Source organism: Coturnix japonica, chromosome 3 (assembly GCF_001577835.2).
Source record: "Coturnix japonica isolate 7356 chromosome 3, Coturnix japonica 2.1, whole genome shotgun sequence".
In the NCBI taxonomy this organism is placed as follows: domain Eukaryota; kingdom Metazoa; phylum Chordata; class Aves; order Galliformes; family Phasianidae; genus Coturnix; species Coturnix japonica.
The window spans coordinates 80,550,806-80,570,636 of NC_029518.1; the positions used below are offsets into that span (position 1 = coordinate 80,550,806).

The 19,831-nt window shown below is 42.6% G+C and overlaps 1 protein-coding gene across 2 annotated transcripts in view; it reads left to right on the plus strand.

Annotated features, from left to right (window-relative positions):
* The window catches only part of GCLC (glutamate-cysteine ligase catalytic subunit), a 29,860-nt gene extending 17,539 nt beyond the window's left edge, over positions 1–12,321 (plus strand). For both annotated transcript variants that reach the window (XM_015859244.2, XM_015859245.1), the window contains exons 7-16: positions 2,392–2,466; positions 3,345–3,461; positions 4,183–4,321; positions 4,856–4,968; positions 5,635–5,727; positions 6,427–6,531; positions 7,820–7,901; positions 7,989–8,092; positions 8,192–8,312; positions 10,585–12,321. In XM_015859244.2, the coding sequence (XP_015714730.1) occupies positions 2,392–2,466; positions 3,345–3,461; positions 4,183–4,321; positions 4,856–4,968; positions 5,635–5,727; positions 6,427–6,531; positions 7,820–7,901; positions 7,989–8,092; positions 8,192–8,312; positions 10,585–10,790 (1,155 nt within the window). In that variant the 3' untranslated portion in view covers positions 10,791–12,321. The remainder of the gene's footprint in view (positions 1–2,391; positions 2,467–3,344; positions 3,462–4,182; positions 4,322–4,855; positions 4,969–5,634; positions 5,728–6,426; positions 6,532–7,819; positions 7,902–7,988; positions 8,093–8,191; positions 8,313–10,584) is intronic.
* The last annotated feature ends 7,510 nt before the right edge of the window (positions 12,322–19,831 follow it).

The window sequence follows — 19,831 nt, forward strand, 5'->3', positions numbered from 1 at the left end:
TTATGTGTCATTGCTGTAGCTTAGTGTAGTTGATGCATTTTCAGCATGGAAAAGGGGGAAGTAAGACAAGAGATAATATGTGTGACAGGGCCTTCTTAAACCTTCTTAACACCTTTAAGAAATAATTAGCTCTCTCCTGTATATGTTTCTTTACAAACAGCGTTAACATCTGCATACAAATTTCCTCATTCATGCATTTCTGTATTTTTTTAGCTACCTATCATGAAGCTGCCTTACTGCTGCTACCACAAACCTAACAAATCCCTGTGGGTAGCTGCCTCCCGTTACTGTTTAATGAGAGACATTCTGCTTCTTTTATTTCCCCTGTTAATGGGTTCCCTCTTTTTACTGCTTCTGTTCATTTGCTGGACTCACAGTGTCCAGTTAAAATCCAAGTGTCATTTTCTTAGTGCTTTCATTCTTTCAGTCTGGGTTTTTTTGTTTGTTTGTTTGTTTGCTTTGATGTTTCTCTTTCACAGTAACCCAGTGGGGATGATGTCTCAGATAGCAACGATGTATTTGACTGTTAAAATCTGCCTGTTGCCAGCACTGGCAGCTTGTAAGCAGGGTGAGGAGGAGCGTTGTGTTCATTCTCAGGGGGATTAAAGGAAATTCTCCAAGCTCTTGTTATTTCACCACACTGGCAGAAATGACCACATTCAAAAAGCTTTTGTTTGAGACTAAGTTAAAAAAGATGAACAGATAAAGTGTTTTGGACAACATCTAAGTATGATCACTTGTTGCTGTTGGTAAACTAGGGAGAATATGGTGAAATATTGAAGTGTGTGTAAAGTAAACACATACAATATTATGTTATATGCAGCCTGTTTTGTACCAGCTCTTCTTATGCTGCAAGACCAACAAAGAAATCTGGCCTTCACTTTCAGTCGGTCACTGTTTGAACTTTAAGAAAAATGTTAATCTCTGTTTATAGAACACAGCTTTGCTTTTTACCAAGCTTATAATCAGTGATTAAATTCTGAACTCTTGTTATTGTCAAAAGGAGAATGAAAACAAGGTTGTCGGGTGCTGTAAGCAGCTGCTTATGTGTTAACTGTTAATTCCTTATAGCCAAGTAGACAGAAATGTGCTCCCTGCCTATTGTCTGTAGTTTGTAGTGTAGACATTTTGTCTTTTTCTCAGTACACATATAGAATATGACTTGGTTTGAGATATTTTGGGGGTCAGAAATAGTGTCACCATCAGCTCAGATAGGATCATTTGCATTGGCGCTGTCCCCTGCAAGCAGCAAGGCATAGTGCTGTGCTCCTGCCCTTGGTCAGACTTCGTGCACCCAGCCTATGAGGTTCTGGATGTTTTTGTTTTGCTTTGGGGTTTCTTTTTGTTCTGTTTTGTTAGGGTTTTTTTGAGACTTGTTCACAGGTGGGGAGGGCTTCAGTGGCAGGTTAAGAATCTGTGTCTTTTGTGTGTGTTTTTAATCATGGTCTGTGGACAAGGATAATAGTATTCAACTGGTGTTATTCAGGCCAATTTGCAGTGACGGTGATTCAGAGTTGAAGCAGGTTGCATAATGTCATTATAGGATCCATTCCAACCCAAACTACTCTGTGATTTATGGATGTGTGAACTTAGAAGAAGGCTTTCAATCTGTTTGTCATCTTTTAACAGTATTGAGCTGACTGGGCCCTCTCTGTTTTTCAAGTGCATGAAGGGGTGATTTGAGAACTCTGGGGAGTAAAATCTATTGGAAGTTCATCTTGTGTTTGATGCTGCCCTGAGCAAATTTCACCAAAACTGCAAAGAAATTACAGCTTGTGGGGACTTGTGTGGTACAGCTTCCACATCAGTAGTGGTAAATAATACCTCATTCTGTTGTGTCCTGGCCTCCAGTTCAGGCAAAACTGGTTTGTTTGGTGTTTTTCTTTTTAGGAAAAAGTTATAGTAAACCAAAACAGTTTATTTTTTTTCCCAGTTGCAGGATCAAAGGAAAACATACTGAAAGCAGTTCTTTACAACTGATATTGAAGCAGGATTAGCTGTCACATAAAGCAGAATTTACATCTACCTCTGACTGTTGTTTTGAGTGAGTGGGTTCCTGGTGTGGTTCCTGAATGAACATTATGAACCCATGTGTGTTGTAGATGTTAATTCAGTCTTTGGTTCTGGCAAGTGTTTGTGTATCTGGCTTCACAGCTGGAGTGTTGTCATCTGAACTGTTCTAATAAACATGGAGAGAGTGGGGAAGGAAGCTTGTAATACAAATGCTACTGATAGATGAGGCAAAAGCTTGTCCAGGTATCTTGAAAGAAAAAAACACATAAATTTCTGATATTAAGATTCTTGTACAGCATCATAGGCTCTGATTCCAGGAAGACTATGCTTGCACTAAGGTTATGGAAACTCTAATAACAACTGTCCTTCCTCCATCAGGTAACATTCCAGGCTTGCAGCATTTCTGAAGCAAGATATCTCTATGATCAACTAGCCACAATTTGTCCCATTGTGGTGAGTAATGCACTTCTGTCACATCACATCCTCACTGTATGAGGGCCACTGCATGTGAAAAATAAAATCTGAATTAAGACCTTAAATGCTAGCTACGAATTTAATATTCTGGGTAAAATGTTGATTTCTCTTACTATGCTATCACATTAACTATGTCATTTGTTTAATGTCCAAATATGCTTAATGTACTTGAGCTATCACTTTGGAGTGTGTGTTACAGTCTTGAACTAGAAGCATGTGATACCACAGAGCTTATGTCACTAACTTTACCCTGCTAAACACACAAAAAATGCTTCTGCTGAGCACTTCATCTGGGGAAGCTTCTCATGGAAAATAGCTGAAGTCGCTCCTTAAGCTATTCTTAAATGTTTGGCTTTGGTCTGTTTCACTTACATCTGCCCCTTCATAAGTGTATGGGAACAAATATTACAAGTATTATGATAAAATAATTATTGGTCTGTTTTGGATGGTGAGCAGCTCCTACTCTGAGTGAGATGTATTGCAGCTTTACTGCTGGAGTGCCTGCCAAACGAGAATAAAAAGATTGCTGGGTGAACTTGATGAGTGCAGAAGCACCATACTTGCTGATCTTGTTATGAAATTTCTTCTGCTTCATCAGCTTTCTGTTCCTTAAATGCGGAGATAATAAGTAAGGAGAGTATCAGGTGCCACTTCAGAAATGCTGACATTTAATCCAGGCATTTTATCCCCATAGGAGTTGAGGGACTTTGTGGTATGGGGCTTTGTCTGCATGCTAAATGAAAGGTGTACTTCAAGTATTTGTGGACCAGCAGGCTTCCCTTTCCTGTGGGATTAAGGCACTGTTTTTGGTTCCTTGGCTTGTACTTCTGTTTTCAGGTCAGGCTGTTTTCTTTTAGATGGCCTTGAGCGCTGCATCTCCGTTCTACAGAGGCTATGTGTCCGATATTGATTGTCGTTGGGGAGTAATATCTGCATCTGTGGATGATCGAACGCGAGAAGAGAGGGGCCTAGAGGTAAGTGATAAGGGTAGTAGGCATCTGCTTTTCTTCAGAGAAAAACATTAAACTTCCTTTAATACCAAATTCTGCTTATGGTCATCAGAGTCCCTGCTGGGGGAATTTGGCAGTTGTTGTGGTAAATACAGAACGGATTGTGTAAGCAGTCATGTTGGTTGTAAAGCTTACAGAAGCAAATACCTTTTCAGTTAGGTATGGGATTTCAGTTAAACTCCTCATTTACTCCTCCACAACTTGCTAAAATTGTCTGTGTTTAAATTCTCCATTCTGTGCTTAGGCCTAAAAGGTAGAAATTGTTTTGAGTTAAATAGCACGTGATGCTGAGTAATCCAGTAGTGTAAACTGGAGCTACATGGAGAGATCAATTGCCAGAACTTCAGGAGTTTCTGTAAGCATGAATTGGCATTAAAGGCACACAGGGTGACAATAAGAAAAAAGTAAGTCTACTTGAAATACTTCTTGAGCTACCCAGTTTAAGACCATCTCTAGCAATGTGTGTGTAATAAACTGCATCAGTATGTGTTGAAATAGGTATAATAATGCTTTCCAGATAGTCGGGTTAATGTTGATTACATCAGGAAAATGTTTCCATTTAAGATTCATGCTTTGAATAATTTTAATTGAGGCATAATAATTCTGACATAAGTGTCATTAGTGATCAAATCTTAGGTAACATTGTTAACAAGCTGTTAAAATATTGTATTCTTAAATTATATAGCCACTGAAGAACAACCATTATAGAATCAGTAAATCCAGATATGATTCCATAGACAGTTATCTATCTGAATGTGGTGAGAAATACAATGACATTGATTTGACAATAGACAAAGATATCTACGAGCACCTAATAAAGGAAGGTAAGTGATTGCTTCATTATGAGCAGGTTTAGAATTGTGCTTGCAGTGTGTGGGGATATTTTAGTTTTTCTTTCAATCATTGTGATTCCCTGAGAGTGACTCCTTTTCAGAAAGTATCTATGCGCTGTGATCTTAAGATTTAAAAACATGTATATATAGATATAGATATAGATATATTCCTGCTAGAAACTGTCCCTAATTCCAGCATGAGAAGCTTAGTGAATCATGTACTAATCTTTTACTTTTGTGGAGAGACAGATCTGCTTTAGGAAACGTGGCACAGAGGCACATCAGCAAACAGAATGGCAGCCACACCAATATCCAACTGCCACTTCCAAAGAAGATCTTGTTCTTTTCTTCTCTTTAATCATTTCCTTCCTTCCCAAAATCATTGTTTTGACTTTAACAGGATGTGGTGGGTTGAGGTAGTAGTACAGAGGTGGATTGTTTCGCTTTAGGTTCTTTTAAAAGAAATGGTTTCTTAAAGCCTCCTTTGCTGCATTTGAATTGTTTCTCTGAATTCTCTTTTTGTAGGTATCGACCACCTTTTGGCACAGCATATTGCACACTTGTTTATTCGAGACCCATTGACTTTGTTTGAGGAGAAAATACATCTAGATGATGCAAATGAATCCGATCATTTTGAGGTTGTGTCTGACGTAGAGGAATTTAATAAATACATATGTGAAATTTCACTTTCTTTATAGTACTGCTTAGTTGGAGGATGATTGATTATATTGGCTAAGAATATTCTTTTTCCTTAATTTTCCATTTCAGGTAGTTCTTTAGCATATGACTTTGTAGTGATAAGCACATATTTCTGTTTAATCATTTACTTAGAAAAAGATGGTACCTCGTATTTTAAACACAAAAAAATTAAAAGGGCACAAACCTGTTACGTATGTAATTGATATGGGGAACTGCCTTTTCTGTATGACTTCCTGAAAGCTTATTTGCATGACATCTCTCTTGCATGTGTCTCTCTTACACAGACTCATGGCTATCTGTATAATGTAGCCATAATTTTGTAATCATAGCATGGTATTTTTATGTGTTTTTACATTTGTATGCATGAGTCCCTTAGGAAAAGACCTGTTTAATCTCAGCCCAGAAGGTATAGCATAGTTGCTTAGAGGTTGAGTAGTTGCATTATGCTTTTTAGAAAGTCCTCACTCAATTTGGAACTATTTCTCTGTTAATTTGAACTGGAGTTACTAAGTTTGGGGAGTTATTAAGATGGTTCATTTTGCTTTAATTATTTTATGTAATGATGCATATCTTAAGTGTAACAGATGATTTCTTGTGCTTTGCAGAACATTCAGTCTACAAACTGGCAGACAATGAGATTTAAACCACCGCCTCCAAATTCAGATATAGGATGGAGAGTGGAATTCAGGCCTATGGAGGTAAGGAGGGAGTCAGCTAGCACAAAAACCTGTTTGCTTTTAAGTGGAAAAGTACTAGACATGCTGCCATTCAGTATCAGACTCTTGTTACTTGTGTTTTCTTCCCTCTGAGTTGCTAGATGCAAATGAAGTGGACAGCAGTGTTTAATCAGACATGAACTGTGGAATGTAACTGACAGGAGAATCCACTGTGGCACAGCAAAGCATGCTAATAGATTTGGAGTAATGGGGAAAGGGATATTAGGCTTGTACTAAGACTTCTGAAAGCAAAGGCTCATTTAGTTTCCAGGGATCTTACTTCTCCAGTACTTTTATTGGTACTGAACAATTCGGCTGTCACTGTTCAGTGTTTCATAAGTGCTTTTATTTTATTGCTGTCTGAGTTGAGTCCCTTAAGTAGGAATTTAAAAGCTATTATGCATTTCTAATTATACAGATTATTTGGTAGCTTTTTGAAACACAGCTGCACTTTGGCATTGGTTTAAAGGGTTGAACTTGAAGTGTCCGCTGTGTTGTGCACTTGAAGGCACAGTCATTCCAGCACATACATAGCTGTCTCTGCCAGTAGAATGTGTATGAATTCACGCATTGGTGTGAATTGTTGGAGTCAAACCACTCTGAACTCTCTCAGACAGTCATCTCTTTCTACGGGCATGTTCCTGCTAGTGTAATTCCATCTCTTAACTCTTTCATGTCTAGGTCCAGTTAACAGACTTTGAAAACTCTGCATATGTTGTGTTTGTGGTACTGCTAACTCGAGTGATTCTATCATACAAACTGGATTTTCTCATTCCTTTGTCCAAGGTAGGTGTGAAAGATGGGATTTGCTGGAGCTAATTGCAAAATATTTGCATCACATTTAACTTTTATTCTCTGCAATCTAGGAATTACTAAGTGTGTGCTTACTGGGCAGTCATTTCTGTCTTTCAGTCAGTTTTCATTTGGACCAGTAACTTGCTTCAATTTAAGTTCTTCAATTGCAAATATTTTACTGCCATCTAATGGAGTTAAGCTTGCAGGGGTGTTTGTTGTTAGCTGCCTCTTGGTATTTAATGACTACCTTAGAAGTGGCGGATGGGCCCTTATTTAGAAACTGTTTACAGAATGTCTTTATTTCTGTTGTTTATTTCTTCTAAAAGAGCAGGTGAATTTAGCTTTCAGCTTTTAGCAGTAAGAATATGGGTACACCTTACCCATGTTTCTATTACGCAAAGCCAAAATGGAGTATCTATGAAAGATGCTTTGACACAGATGTCAAAATAAAGCTGTTCTCAGGATCCCAAACCTAACTCTTTACATGTCTAATTTCATAGAATCATTATCTCCACTTAGTCCCTTCAATTTCTACATTTTAAAATCCAGACTCAATGTCGTATTTATTCTCCCAGCACAAATTTGAAGTCTTCAATTCCAGTGGCCAGTTCTTTTAAATCTCCACATAAGTTTATCCTGAATTCATAGAAATAAGCTTTTGGCATTTATTCTAGGGCAAAGTCTGAAAAAAAGAGGAAGGATCAAGTGGCTACTGTAGGACAGCTATATGAAAGAGCTCTGTAAATACATCATTTTTTTAATAAATGCATTGAGGTACGTAACCAGGGTACCTCACCTTTAGCTTAACAGAATTGTCCTACAGTGTTATGGGTAACCTTAAAGGCTTTTGGCAGACTATATAGTGAAAAGCACTGCCAGTGCTGTGTGCAGCATTGCCATGGGCTCCTGGTGCTTTTCTTAACATGTTTAATTAAAATGGAGAAATATACTGAAGTTGTAAACTAATGGTAGTTGTACCGTACAGGTGGTGTGATCCCTTATAATATGAAATCATACCAAACCTACAAAGAGAAATTCTCTTACTTATGTCATGGAATTCAGATTCCATAAATAATACAGTACATAGTGACATTGTTACATGGAATGGCTCAGAAGCACCAAAAAATGTATTGAATACTTGTTAAAACTGAAACAGAGTTTAGGTGCAGAAAGAATATAGAGAGGTTTGTCAACTGATGAGACTCCAAACTAATGTGAGGGTTTGGAGAGTCCTTGCTTTCTGAGCTGCCATTGATCTTTGCAATATTTGTTTTGCCAGGTGGATGAGAATATGAAGGTGGCCCAGAAAAGAGATGCTGTTCGGCAGGGAATGTTTTACTTCAGAAAGGATATTTGTAAAGGTATCCCAGCAAGCAATCTAACAATGTGATTGTCAGTAATTACCACGTTTCTTCTGACTTTCTTCTTTCCTTTTGTCTCTTGTGAAGGTGGAAATGTGGTTGTGGATGGATGTGGCTCAGCACAAAACGGGACAGGCACAGACGCAGAAGAGTACACCTTAATGAGCATCGATACAATTATAAACGGGAAGGTCGTAGCCTCTTTACCTGGAACATACAGCCTTCCCCTCTGCTCCATCCTCCCAGTATTCACTAAGCATGTTTCATGCTGACTGTGTTCTCTCATGCAGGAAGGAGTCTTTCCCGGTTTGATCCCAATTTTGAATTCTTACCTTGAAAACATGGAGGTGGATGTGGACACAAGATGCACCATCCTGAACTACCTGAAGTTAATAAAAAAGAGAGCATCTGGTATGTTTGACACTTTCGGGCACTGATTTTCCTGCTGTTTTTCTACTTCCAAAGTAAAAAGGATGTTCTGTAGTCGTCAGTTGGGTAGAACTAGTGGCAACTGTGGCTTCCTGGTTGAGTGTTAAATCTTAGGAGCAGAGGGCTCACATGTGTCCTTTGGCTTAAATCAGGTCATGTTTAATTCTGATCATAAATGTTTCATGATCCATTTTTGAACTTAACTGGTACAGTACTCCCAAGCTGAAGTTTCTGAGATATTTTTTCAGCACTTCTGCCAATGTGTGGTGTATCTTTCTACATAAACTAATCCCCTCTCCTTTAGTTTTATGAGTATGTGGAGCTAGGTCTGATAGCCTGGCAGTGGATGTGGCTCTAAAGTGTGATGACATTAAGTTAGGTTAAGCTCTGATGTGCAAAAGCATGGGGACTTGTCTTCAGTTCCCTGATAAGAAGGCTCTTCTGTAAGTAGCAAAACTCCTTCAAGTCAAAGCAAACCAGATTCTTCCCATTTTTGCATGCTACAATAAAAAAATGGGAAGATGCTACTAAGATAGGTGGTATAAGAAAGATAGGTCCTTTTTAAAATGCAGCAGTATACTGAGTAGAAGATGCAGACCAAAGGCTTTAATTCAGAACTGGGCTTAACAGTAAGTAGCAGCTTTATACTGATACAAGAATCCTTCTTGTTCCTGCCATACTCAGTTTAGCCGGACAGTTAATTTCAGTCATAGAATGGTTTGGGCTAGAAAGGACCCCAAGGATCATCAAGTCCCAAGGCCCCCTGCCACAGGTAGGGCCACCAAGCTCCAGATCTGGTACTAGGCCAGGTTGCTCAGGACCACCGTCTTAGAACTCAAAACAGAAATTGTTTTTGTTGATGATGCATTCTTTGGTTTTAAGTTAGTGTTGCATTCCTTTGTAATTCCTGAAGATTGCTACAGAACCTTCTAGGTAAAGATGTTTTTAAAGCTGAGATAAAAGTAAAGTCTTTCTCCTGCCTCATAATTTAATGCTTTAGCAGCTCTTGAGAGTGGTAACAAGTTTCAATTAATTGTTGCTTTTACTGAAAATGTTCTTTCCAAAGCCTACTTGTTTGTAGAAGGCTTCTGTCCCTCAGGTATATATGCATTTAGGAGCAGCATCTTTTATTTTTAGTAGAGAGTGCAGAGTGGTTGGGCCATCTGACCACTAGGTGTCCGTGTTGGTATGGGCTGTACTGTTCTTAGTGGTGGTAGTTGAGGAGCATCTCTCTTGTTACACTCAGCTCATCTCCCAGCCACACACCTGATTGGTGGGTAAGAGCTTGTGCTCGTTTGTCCATCACCTTCAACTTGCATATATTTTGTTCTGCCACTCTTTTATATAGAAGTAGTATAAAACACTGGCTGCATTAATTGAAAGCACAACTTGTTTTTTGAGGGATGCATCCTGTCATCGTAGTTACCTTTATCTTGTACTGACTTGTGTGTACTGCATTCAGGAGCAAGATTTAGTAGGCTAAAAGCTGGAGTCCAGTTGACTCACAGCTGCTCCTTCACAAGGACACAGGTCTCCTGCAGGCAGTATGTGTTTCTTAGTGCTGGGGACCCTGGGGCATCTGATGGCTGCCCTGTGACCAGAGGTACCCTGCATGGCGAATCAGGGGCAGTGTGTGCAAGCTAGGAGCTGGTGTAATTGGGAACCTGCCTGTCTTCTGCTAGGGGAACTGCCAGAGGGAAAAAGTAAGAGAGCAATTAAGGGCATATGAAGCAGAGATAGCAGCTGAGTTGGATGGAAAGTTATATAAGATCAGAGAATGGTTTGAGTTGGAAGGGTCCTTAGAGATCATCCAGTTCCAACCCCCCCCCACCAAGTCAGGCTGCTCAGGGTCTATCCAGCCTGGCCTCCAGCTCCTCTGGGGTTGGGGCATCCACAGCTTCTCTGGGCAGCTGTGCCAGTGCTTCACTGCCCTGCGTCATTATTGTAGTGGTGTTGGTTTGTCTCACACAGCTTTTCTGTTAAAGACCTCTTGCTATCCAATCTATTGGTAACACCTGTGCTAGCATTTGGGCATGATGCCTTTATAAAAGGACTGAAATTGTGAAGATTGTACCAGAAGTGTTTGGGGCTGTCAGTGATGTGGCAGCTGAATTTTGCTTGAAGCTCAGCCTCATTAAAAAGAAGGGATGTGTTTCCTATGAAAGTATGAACTGTCCATTAATTGTGTGTAGGATGTTGTGTTTTACTGCTACGTTAGGTGTATGACTGAAATTTGGGTTCGTTTTGCCCTCAGGAGAATTAATGACAGTCGCCCGATGGATGAGGGAGTTCATCGCACAGCACCCAGACTACAAGCAGGACAGCGTGATAACAGATGAAATGAATTACAGCCTTATCTGGAAATGCAACCAAATCGCACAAGGCCAGGCAGAATGTCCTGAACTGCTGGGGGTAGGATTTAACAAGAAGCCGAGTGGAAACAAAACTGACCCTTTGTAATGAATGTTTGTTAAGTAATAGAAAGTCTTTTAGCAAAGCACTAGCAAAGATACTGTGAATCTGCTACAGTTTCATGGTGTGAAGACCAAAACAGGGATACTGCACTATTAAATGGGCCAATGCCTAAATATTGGTTTAAGGCATTCTAAAATGGGCATATTCTTATTGTTAAGGTTTATACAATGTACATGTAAATAGTAAAATATTTTTATGATTAACATCAATGTATTTTAATAAGCACTGTATCTAAAGTTATTGTGAATTAGCTTGTTAACTTTTTTATGCTTAGAAAAGGAAGATTGTCCTGAACAGCTTTGTAAATGTAATGGTACTTGTATATTATATGCATTCCAGTTACTGAATGTTTACTGTAATTTTTTAACCTGGAATGTGCTGAATAATCTATCTTATTGTGTAAGAAAGGAAAAAAAGTTCTTAACCTACCTGACTCCCAGACTTGTCCCTTCTATTTTGGTTTTGAAAGTGCTTAAGAACAGAAAAATGCATGTGCATCCCATTCGTTAATCTCTACAGCAGTTTCTCGGTTGCCACAAGAATTACATCTGGGTGTGCAGTGTAGAACTGGAGGAGCAGAGCTATCTCTATTCAGATAGCACAACTCCCTGTCTCCTGGTTACTGCAGGTTTACGTAAGTGCTGCCAGGTTCTTTCATAACCTGTATGTCATACAACAAAAACTCCCATCTTTTCCCAGAACATTTTTTTTTCTTATAATGGTTCAGAAATTTGCCCCACTTTTTATGATTTAACAGAACAGAAAGAGGGAAGTGATAGAAGAGGAAATGGGAGCTGAGCATAAAGCTGTCCTTATGCAGGAACCAGAGGTGACTGCTCTGGGCTCTGGCACTCTTTAACTGTTGGGGGAAGCCTGCATTGCTGCTGCTCCCACAGTCAGTAACAACTGCAGCACAAAACCAAGGACCTTTTTGTTCTTCCTAATGGTTGAGTTCCTCATTCATCATTCACTATTAAAGATATTTCTGGCAGCGTGTTTATACTTGATACAGGTAGCTGAGGTACCTACAGAGCCGTAAGTATGGGCCACTTCACCCCGTCTGTAAAGCAGATGGAAGGAGACCATGGAGCATGAGTCCTTTAACTGGGAGCCAGTGCTGGCAGTGACTGTAAGATACATGAAATTTAGCCATTGCAACTGTAAATAAAGCAAACTTACGGGGCCTTTTAATTTAGCTTCTTAACTGATTCCTAAAAGTGCATTGCATTATGGATACGTTATGCAAAGCTTAATGCAAGAGCATATAAATATCTGAGGTGTAATGATCTTTACCAAGGACTAATGGAGAAACTGCATTGACAAGGTGCACTAAAGAGAGGCTTTTATGTACTGACATTAGAATTTATTCTGTGTTCACAGGTGTGCTTTAGAGAATAAAAAGAATGCTTTTCCATGTGGTGGTGAATTTGTTTTAATCAAGGTGTAGGCATATATGCTCATTTAGTTTGTGTAATAAGGAAATAAAATAAAATTTGCAGTATGTGTTTGTCACTTGCATGAGTTGGAGTCGGTCTCACATTCAGCACAGGAACAGTTGTATTTCCTGAGGGCTGATAGCAAAGGTTTTATCACTCCTGTGACAGAAATTGTGTCATGTTTGATGCAGTCACCGTGTTTAGTTTTATTAGAGGATTAGGGTTCAACTCTGGGAACTTGCTGAGGAGGAGGAGAGGTCGTGTGAGGTGAAAGCAGCTGCGAGAGGCAGGAACAACGTCTGACAGTGAAGCTAACGGGGTCGAGTGTCAGACCTCCGGCTCCGGCATTTTTCAGCTCCGTTTAATCTTCCCTTTACACCACTTGGTAAACTGGGCTCCGTGCCTTCAGCCTGTTCCCACAGGGGCACGCAGATGCAGGGCTGCATAGCTAATGCCCGCTATCCTCGCAGCCCAATGCTTGCAGTGCTGTCCTCGGCCTCCTCCATGCAGCGCCTGTCCCAGCACGGAACCCAGGCCTCGCAGAGCGGCCTGTCCTGCCTGCTGCTTGTCACGGTCCTGCCTGGGATCTGCTCCCACCACAGTTAGGACAAGCTCATTGCTAAGCCCGAGGCCGGCCCTAGGTGGCCTCCTAGGCTCAGAAGCAGGGCAACGAGCTGGGAAGTGAGAATCGCAGTCCTGGGGGAAGGAGGAGAGAAAACAGTCGCAGCTGCAGTGGTATTTCAGGTCCAAACCCTCTCAGGGTTCTGGCTGCAGGCATCTGCTGCTGTGCGGAGCACCAGGCCACGCTGCATGCTGCTGTGACAGCAGAGGACACAGCCAGAAGCACCAGTTGCTGCAGCAGCTGCCTGCACAGGCCAGGAAATAGGACAGAGCTCCCCAAATGAGGCAGGAGTTGCTCTTAAAGTGATCACTTCTGGGCAGCAAACATTACTTTAGAAAGCAACAACAACAAATTCCTATCTAAGATTGCTCAGAGAACAGCACAAAATAACATATCTCAGATTTTTGTCTCTTGCCCTTCATTTATGGCCTGCAGCCTGCTGTGTCCCTCAGCTGGGGCTCTGACTTCCCACAGCGCAGCATCGGGCCTTGCCAGGAGCTGACACAGTGCCCTGAATCCAAACCTGGCACCAGAACAAGACCATGTTTCTCATCCTGCCTCAGAAAAGCAAAATCAAGTGCAATGTCCTGCAATGGGCTGGGGCAATTCCAATCATGAATGCAGGCTGTGTGGAGAATGGCTTGAGAGTAGCCCTGAGGAGAAGGACTTGGGGTGTCAGTTGATGAAAGATTCAGTGTGAGCTGGCAGTGTGTGCTTGCAGCCCAGAAGGCCAACTGTATCCTGGGTTACATCAAGAGAAGTGTGACCAGCAGGTCAAGGGAGGTGATTCTGCCCCTCTGCTCTGCTCTTGTGAGACCCCCCTCCCTTTCCCCTGGAGTACTGCATCTGGCTCTGGAGCCCCCAGCACAAGGAGGACATGGATTTGTTCCATCTCTTATCTCTTAACATGAAGAAATACATACAGAGCATGTAGAAATTTGGCCTGTACCAGAGACATCTTTGTAACAGCTTTTACCAGTGGAGCCCACTGGCAGGAAGAACTTACAAGCCAAACTCATGTTCATCTGATACCTACTGTGAGAAGAAGTCTGTGAGCCGAGCAATGTTAGAACAGGCTCCATGTGTCTTGCCTCCAGGGGACATTACAGATAACACTGAAGTGACTGAATGCTGGTGCTATGTCCTCATGGCACATTCCCAGTTGGGTGTAGGCTGCTGTGACAGGCCCTGCAGCAGCAGCCAGTGACAAAGCAGCTACTCTCCAAAGCTCTTTAAGTGGGGTAGGAAATACTCCATAACATGGAGAGTCCCAGTTGGGCCAAGCTCAACTTATCTGGCCTCTGATCTCAAAGGCACTGAGATTTCATTGTGGGCAAAAGAAGACAGGGCTGGCACATCTGTAAATGGTCTGCAAAGAGGTAGGCAGATGAAATTCTGCTTTCATCCAGAGACAGGAAAGCAGGCAGCAGCTATGGAGATTCTTTGTCCATAGAAGAGAGGTGAGAAGAAGAGAAGCCAACAAATGCAACCAGATAGAGTGGGGAGGCAGCTGGGAGGGAGCCCAGGAGTGGGCAAACATGAAAAACCCAGGGGAGATTCCATGGTGTGGCAAAGTGATGGTGTCTGCGGTGCCTGATGGTCCTCAAGAGGTGAGGCTGGTGTGCTGTTTAGGACCAGAGGCCTTTCTGGTTGCAAAATTTTATCTCGAAAAGAAAATTAAATACAAAGCAAAACAACTTTAATTCTAAGCCACTCCTTGACACTTAGACATCCACAGATGATTGCCAATGAATGCTTTTATATTCTTACCTCATGAGCTTCGGCATGTGGCAAAACAGGCAGGGAGCTTCGATGCGTGTGGCTAATGGGGAACAGGTTTTGGGTGTGCAACCAGGAACACTTGACAGCAATCCTGAACAATGCTTTCTCAGTGAGCAGAGCTGTGGTTTCCATCCTCTGTGTACATCATTCTGTGTGGCACACATAGACTGGAAAGGAATTAAACACTTCTGGGGTAATAATGGTAACTTCATATGCCTCAGAGAAGCATCAAACCTGCTGTTGAGAAAAGGGAGCTCTGAGAGAATGAGCCTGTGGGGTGGCTGGGACTAATGCAGCAGGGACGACACCATGAATGACAGTGGCTGTGTCACACTGCTGTATGGCGGCAGCTGAAGCTTTATGTCACTCATAGCAGTGATCCTAACTCAGAAGCTTTCGTTGTCTTAGAGTGAATTTTAATCTAGAACAGGAGTGGCCAAAGTCGATTTATGTTGATGGTTTTCTCCAAGATGGCCCACAGCATCAGACAGTTGCTCATTTACTGCCTTCTCCAAGTGCCTGAGCTCTGGATTCTTCTCCAAGTTTGAACTAGATCTCCAAGCTTCTCAGGCATCTCTACAAGTACCTTCCAAACACTGTGGAGCACCAAAAGACCTGTGTAAATTGAATCACCATCCAAACCTACAATGCCCAAGTCTCAGAGGGATAGAGTTGGGAGGTGAGCAACAGGCAGTGGCAATCCACAGGTTGTGATAACGGTGTCTTCTGCTTTTTGAACAAGGGCTTATCCTCCCTATTGGGCTTTACTACCATAGAAAAGAAAAAGAACAGAATTTCTTCCAGTACCTGAAAGGTTCTTACAGTGAGAGTGGGGCAGGTCTCTTCTCACTAGTGACAAGTGACAGGACGAGGGGAAATGGCCTGAAGTTGCGCCAGGGCAAGTTTAGGTTGGATGTTAGGAAACACTTCTTTACAGAAAGGGTAGTTAAACTCTGGAATAGGCTCCCCAGGGAGGTGGTTGAATCGCCATCCCTGGATGTGTTTAAGAGCCATTTGGATGAGGACATCACTGGCACACTTCTCTCCTTCTAAGCAGCCAGATGCCAAGAACCACAGCTACTCCGATCCCTTCATACATCTCATCAATTTCAGACCAGCCCGATCCATTCACAAATGAGTTCAGATGATGTTTCCCAAAAGCTGAGCATTTCTGTACACCCAAATCCAAACCCAGTGTCTGTAGGGCTGTCCAAACTTCCCTCGTACTCCAGCAGCTCAGGGCTGTGCCCACTGCCCTGGGTAGGCTGTTCCATGCACAATGTAAGGACTCACATCAGTCAGTATTTCTTTGACAGTAACTTTATTCTGGACAGGAGACTTGACAGAGAAGGAATGAAGCAAACATTTATAACATTTTTGAACAAAAAAACACTGAATAATCGAGAACAGTTATTTCTTTATAACCCTCTGTGGACCATGCAAGATACATTTATGGCTATCATCATATGTTCAGCTCCTGCAGTTGATGCTTGGCAAAAGATACTGAGCTGGCATACCCTCTGTAGCACTGTAAAAATACTGTCATAAGAGCTTAGGAATACTTCTATACTAATAAGGCGCTTGTGCTTATCTAACAGGCTTATCCAGCAGCGCCCAAGCAGGCAGAAACTTGACAACTGGGAGTAGAAAAGGGGAGCACAGCTTCCAGGAGCAGCACCCGTGCACCCACAGAATCACAGAATCACAGAATGACCCAGGTTGGAAGGGACCTCAAGGATCATGCAGGAGACTTGACAGAGAAAGAATGAAACAAACATTTATAACATTTTTGAACAAAAAAAACACTGAATAAACAGTTATTTCTTTATAATCTGACTTTAGCAATTCCATGCTCTTCGTGTAAGTTCGAAACTGTTCTCCCTGATGAAATATCCCATGTGCACCAACAGCCCTACCCAGATACAGAATCACCGCAGGACACGTGGCATTGTGGCTAATATTGTGGCACTGACAGAAGACTTAGGAAGATCTGGATGGCAGAGGTGAATGAGGCCGCTGGCACCTTTAATCCTTGGGATTCCTTTATTCCCAGCAGTCATTACTACACCTTATGCTTAAGGCTGAGAAGAAGCAAACAGCACAATTCCAACAACGCTTTGCATAACAATGCTGCTAAATGTTACAACACAAAGTAGGAGGCTACATATTCTGATATGCCACTTGTCCAGCTCTCAGTGTAACCAACAGGCTGCACTCACAGAATCACAGAATGACCCGGGTTGGAAGGGACCTCAAGATCAGGTTGCCCAGGGCCCTGTCCAACCTGGTCTTGAACACCTCCAATGACGGGGCATCCACAACCTCCCTGGGCAGCCTGTTCCAGGGCCTCACCACTCTCCTAGTGAAGAACTTCCCCTTAACATCCAACCTAAATCTTCCCTCTTTTAACTTAAAAACATTTCCCCATGTCCTGCTATTGTCAGCCCTTTCGAAGAGCAGCACAGCACAGTACAGTACAGCACAGGCCTGTCTGTTTGCCAGGACTGAGGAATGCCTTCTTGACAAAGACGGGAAGTGCTGATACATTTTCCCCAAGTGAGGCATTACGACTGTTATTTCCCTGCTCTCGTTGCCACCATTTTCAAAAGTGCACTGAAAACAAAGGGCATTTGTTCTTATGGCTTTGGGGGAAAGAAAAGGTTTGTATCTAATGGGAATCAATCCTTTCATATATTTTTTTCTCTGTCAGAAGTGGCTCTTTTGGGGCTTTTGGCCATACATGTTCAAAACCCAGTTGTTTTCCCCTGTATTCTCTGAGTTTTTCAGTAGTAGTTCCTCTCTGAGAGGTCAGCAGCAGAAGTAAATCAGTTTCCATGTGCTTAAAAACAAAGGAACAATTAAACATGCAGCCAAGGTTGCCTGAACAGATCCCTTCCCTTCCCTTCCCTTCCCTTCCCTTCCCTTCCCTTCCCTTCCCTTCCCTTCCCTTCCCTTCCCTTCCCATCCCTTCCCTTCCCTTCCCTTCCCTTCCCTTCCCTTTTTACTTCCAGAGCAATTGCAATAGGAGAATGGCTGAACTACTTGAGATCCCATAGCATTTGCAAGGAGAGGCTCAGAGTGCCAAGTGTGACTGCTGGGAGATTCAGAGCCATATCCTCCCCCTCTTAAGCTCCCCAAAGTCCAAACTGAGCCGAGAGAAGGATTTGACCTTCTTTCTTGCATTGTATTCTGAAAGTAAATCACGGTGATGAGTGAGCACTGTTTGCTGACCGAAGCGCAGTAGCTGGGTGTGTGATAGCTGGCTCCAGGTTTGTGGTGGCAGCAGCAGGGTGGATTCTGCTCGTGGGCCTGGGGGATGGAAGTGCAAAGTGGGAGCAAGGCAGGTGGCAGGCACCTGGGTTTGGAGGTGAGCACAGCCCTTGGCTCCCAGCAGCTTGCTCCCACGGGCAGCCATCAGCTCTGTCATGTCTGCTCAGCCTTTGGCTCTTGTGAAATGAGTCTCATTGTTTAAATCCTTTCAGCTAACAGGTTTTACATGGTAATTCCGCAGGATGATAGCACATAAGCAGTGGAGGCCAACTGTCATCTGAGAACCCGCCTGGTTGCACACACACTTCCTTCAATACAGATGGCACTTATAGTCAGGGCTTTCGAAGGAGGCAGTGGGACTAGAAGCACTCAGACCCTAATAAGGCTGGGACCCTGTTTTGTACTTTCAGGGCAATTTCCAGCCCCGTGGTCTGAAACTGCAACAAAACCATTAACTGACTTGCCCTACTAACACATGAAAAACAGGTATGAGGACATTTCCTACCCTGCAGCACACCCACCCTATAGGTCGGGAGCTGCAGTTGCTTTGTGACACAGATACTTCCACCCAACATCTACCCAGCTGGTAGATGAAGAAAGATACCAAATTTGGTTTAAAGTCATACGGTGGAAGGTAATCGTGCAGGCTGGAAAACCGCCAAGGTGCTGATTAGCACCCTACAAAAAGCCACAGGGGGCTGCTAATAATCAGGGCTATTTGATTAGCTGCTCCATTCTGCATGCAGAGAGCTGTTTCCCTGCTGTGCTTGGTGGCTCTCCTGGTGCTTGCCCTCACGTGCCCCCTCCACAGGGCTGGCAGGCACATCAGGGCACCCTCTTTCCCAGGAAAGCAAAGCTCTCCTGGCACATACAGGATTGCCCTTTGTACCGTGGCCTGGCTTGAGCGTTACAGCCTCTGGTATGTTTTGTTTCTTATTTTGTGCCTTTCTTTGGGAGCAGGATTCAGCCTCGGTGCAGTCTGTGGAGCTCTGCCTTTGGCTGTGCTGCTGGTGTTAGGAAGTGTTTCCAAGAAACACTACTGCTTCTATTGCTGTTCAAAGTAAGATATTTACAGTCCTATTTTTCACCACTGGTATTCCAAAAGAGAATGGTAAAATAGATTTGGTCTGAATGGCTGTATTCTTTACAGTTTAGTCAGTGTTTCCTCTGCTTTTCTCAGTCAGCACTTCCTTGTTACCATCTCTTTAAATCTTATCTAATTTCTGCTCTGTGGCTATTGTTTTTCAAGTGCCTTTCCTTTGTTTTCTTCACTGAATCATCTCCATCGTTTTTCAGTTTTACTTTCATTGAATCATAGAATGGTTTGGGTTGGAAGGGACCAAGGAAGGAGTTTCCTCTCTGATTCTTGTTCCCAGCTAACTAAAAGGAACTGCCAAAGCCATAAATACATGCAATTTAAGTGATGCTTAATAAGAAGAATGGAGACACAGGAAGGATGTATTTTTAGAGGAAGTGGATGTTGTGAAAGTACCCACAGAGAGAGGCTTACCTCTCTACTGCACAAGCACCGTGCTCAGCGGAGCAGTGGGCTCTGAATAATACCATATTTTCCTTCCTTTAGGTCCATGGCTTTCAGTAGAAGCCTCGTGAGATATCTCCGTTCCTTATTTCCCTTTGTAAAACCATGCTCACTGCAAGAAATATGCACTTGTCCCACCTCCACCTTGCACCTCAGGGAAAGGCTTTGGTGCTTCCTGCCCTGAGGCAGGGTGCCTCATTTGGTGATGTAAAAAAGGCAGGGCATGAATAATTAGTCCATACAAATCTACTGTAACATCTTGGGCTCCACCAAAGATGTTACTGGCATCTTCAAGTGCCTTGGAGCTGAAGAGAAGGAGGGAGCTTGAACCAAACCAAACAGTTGCTTGTCTGAGGATTTAACCCAAATCCCTTCA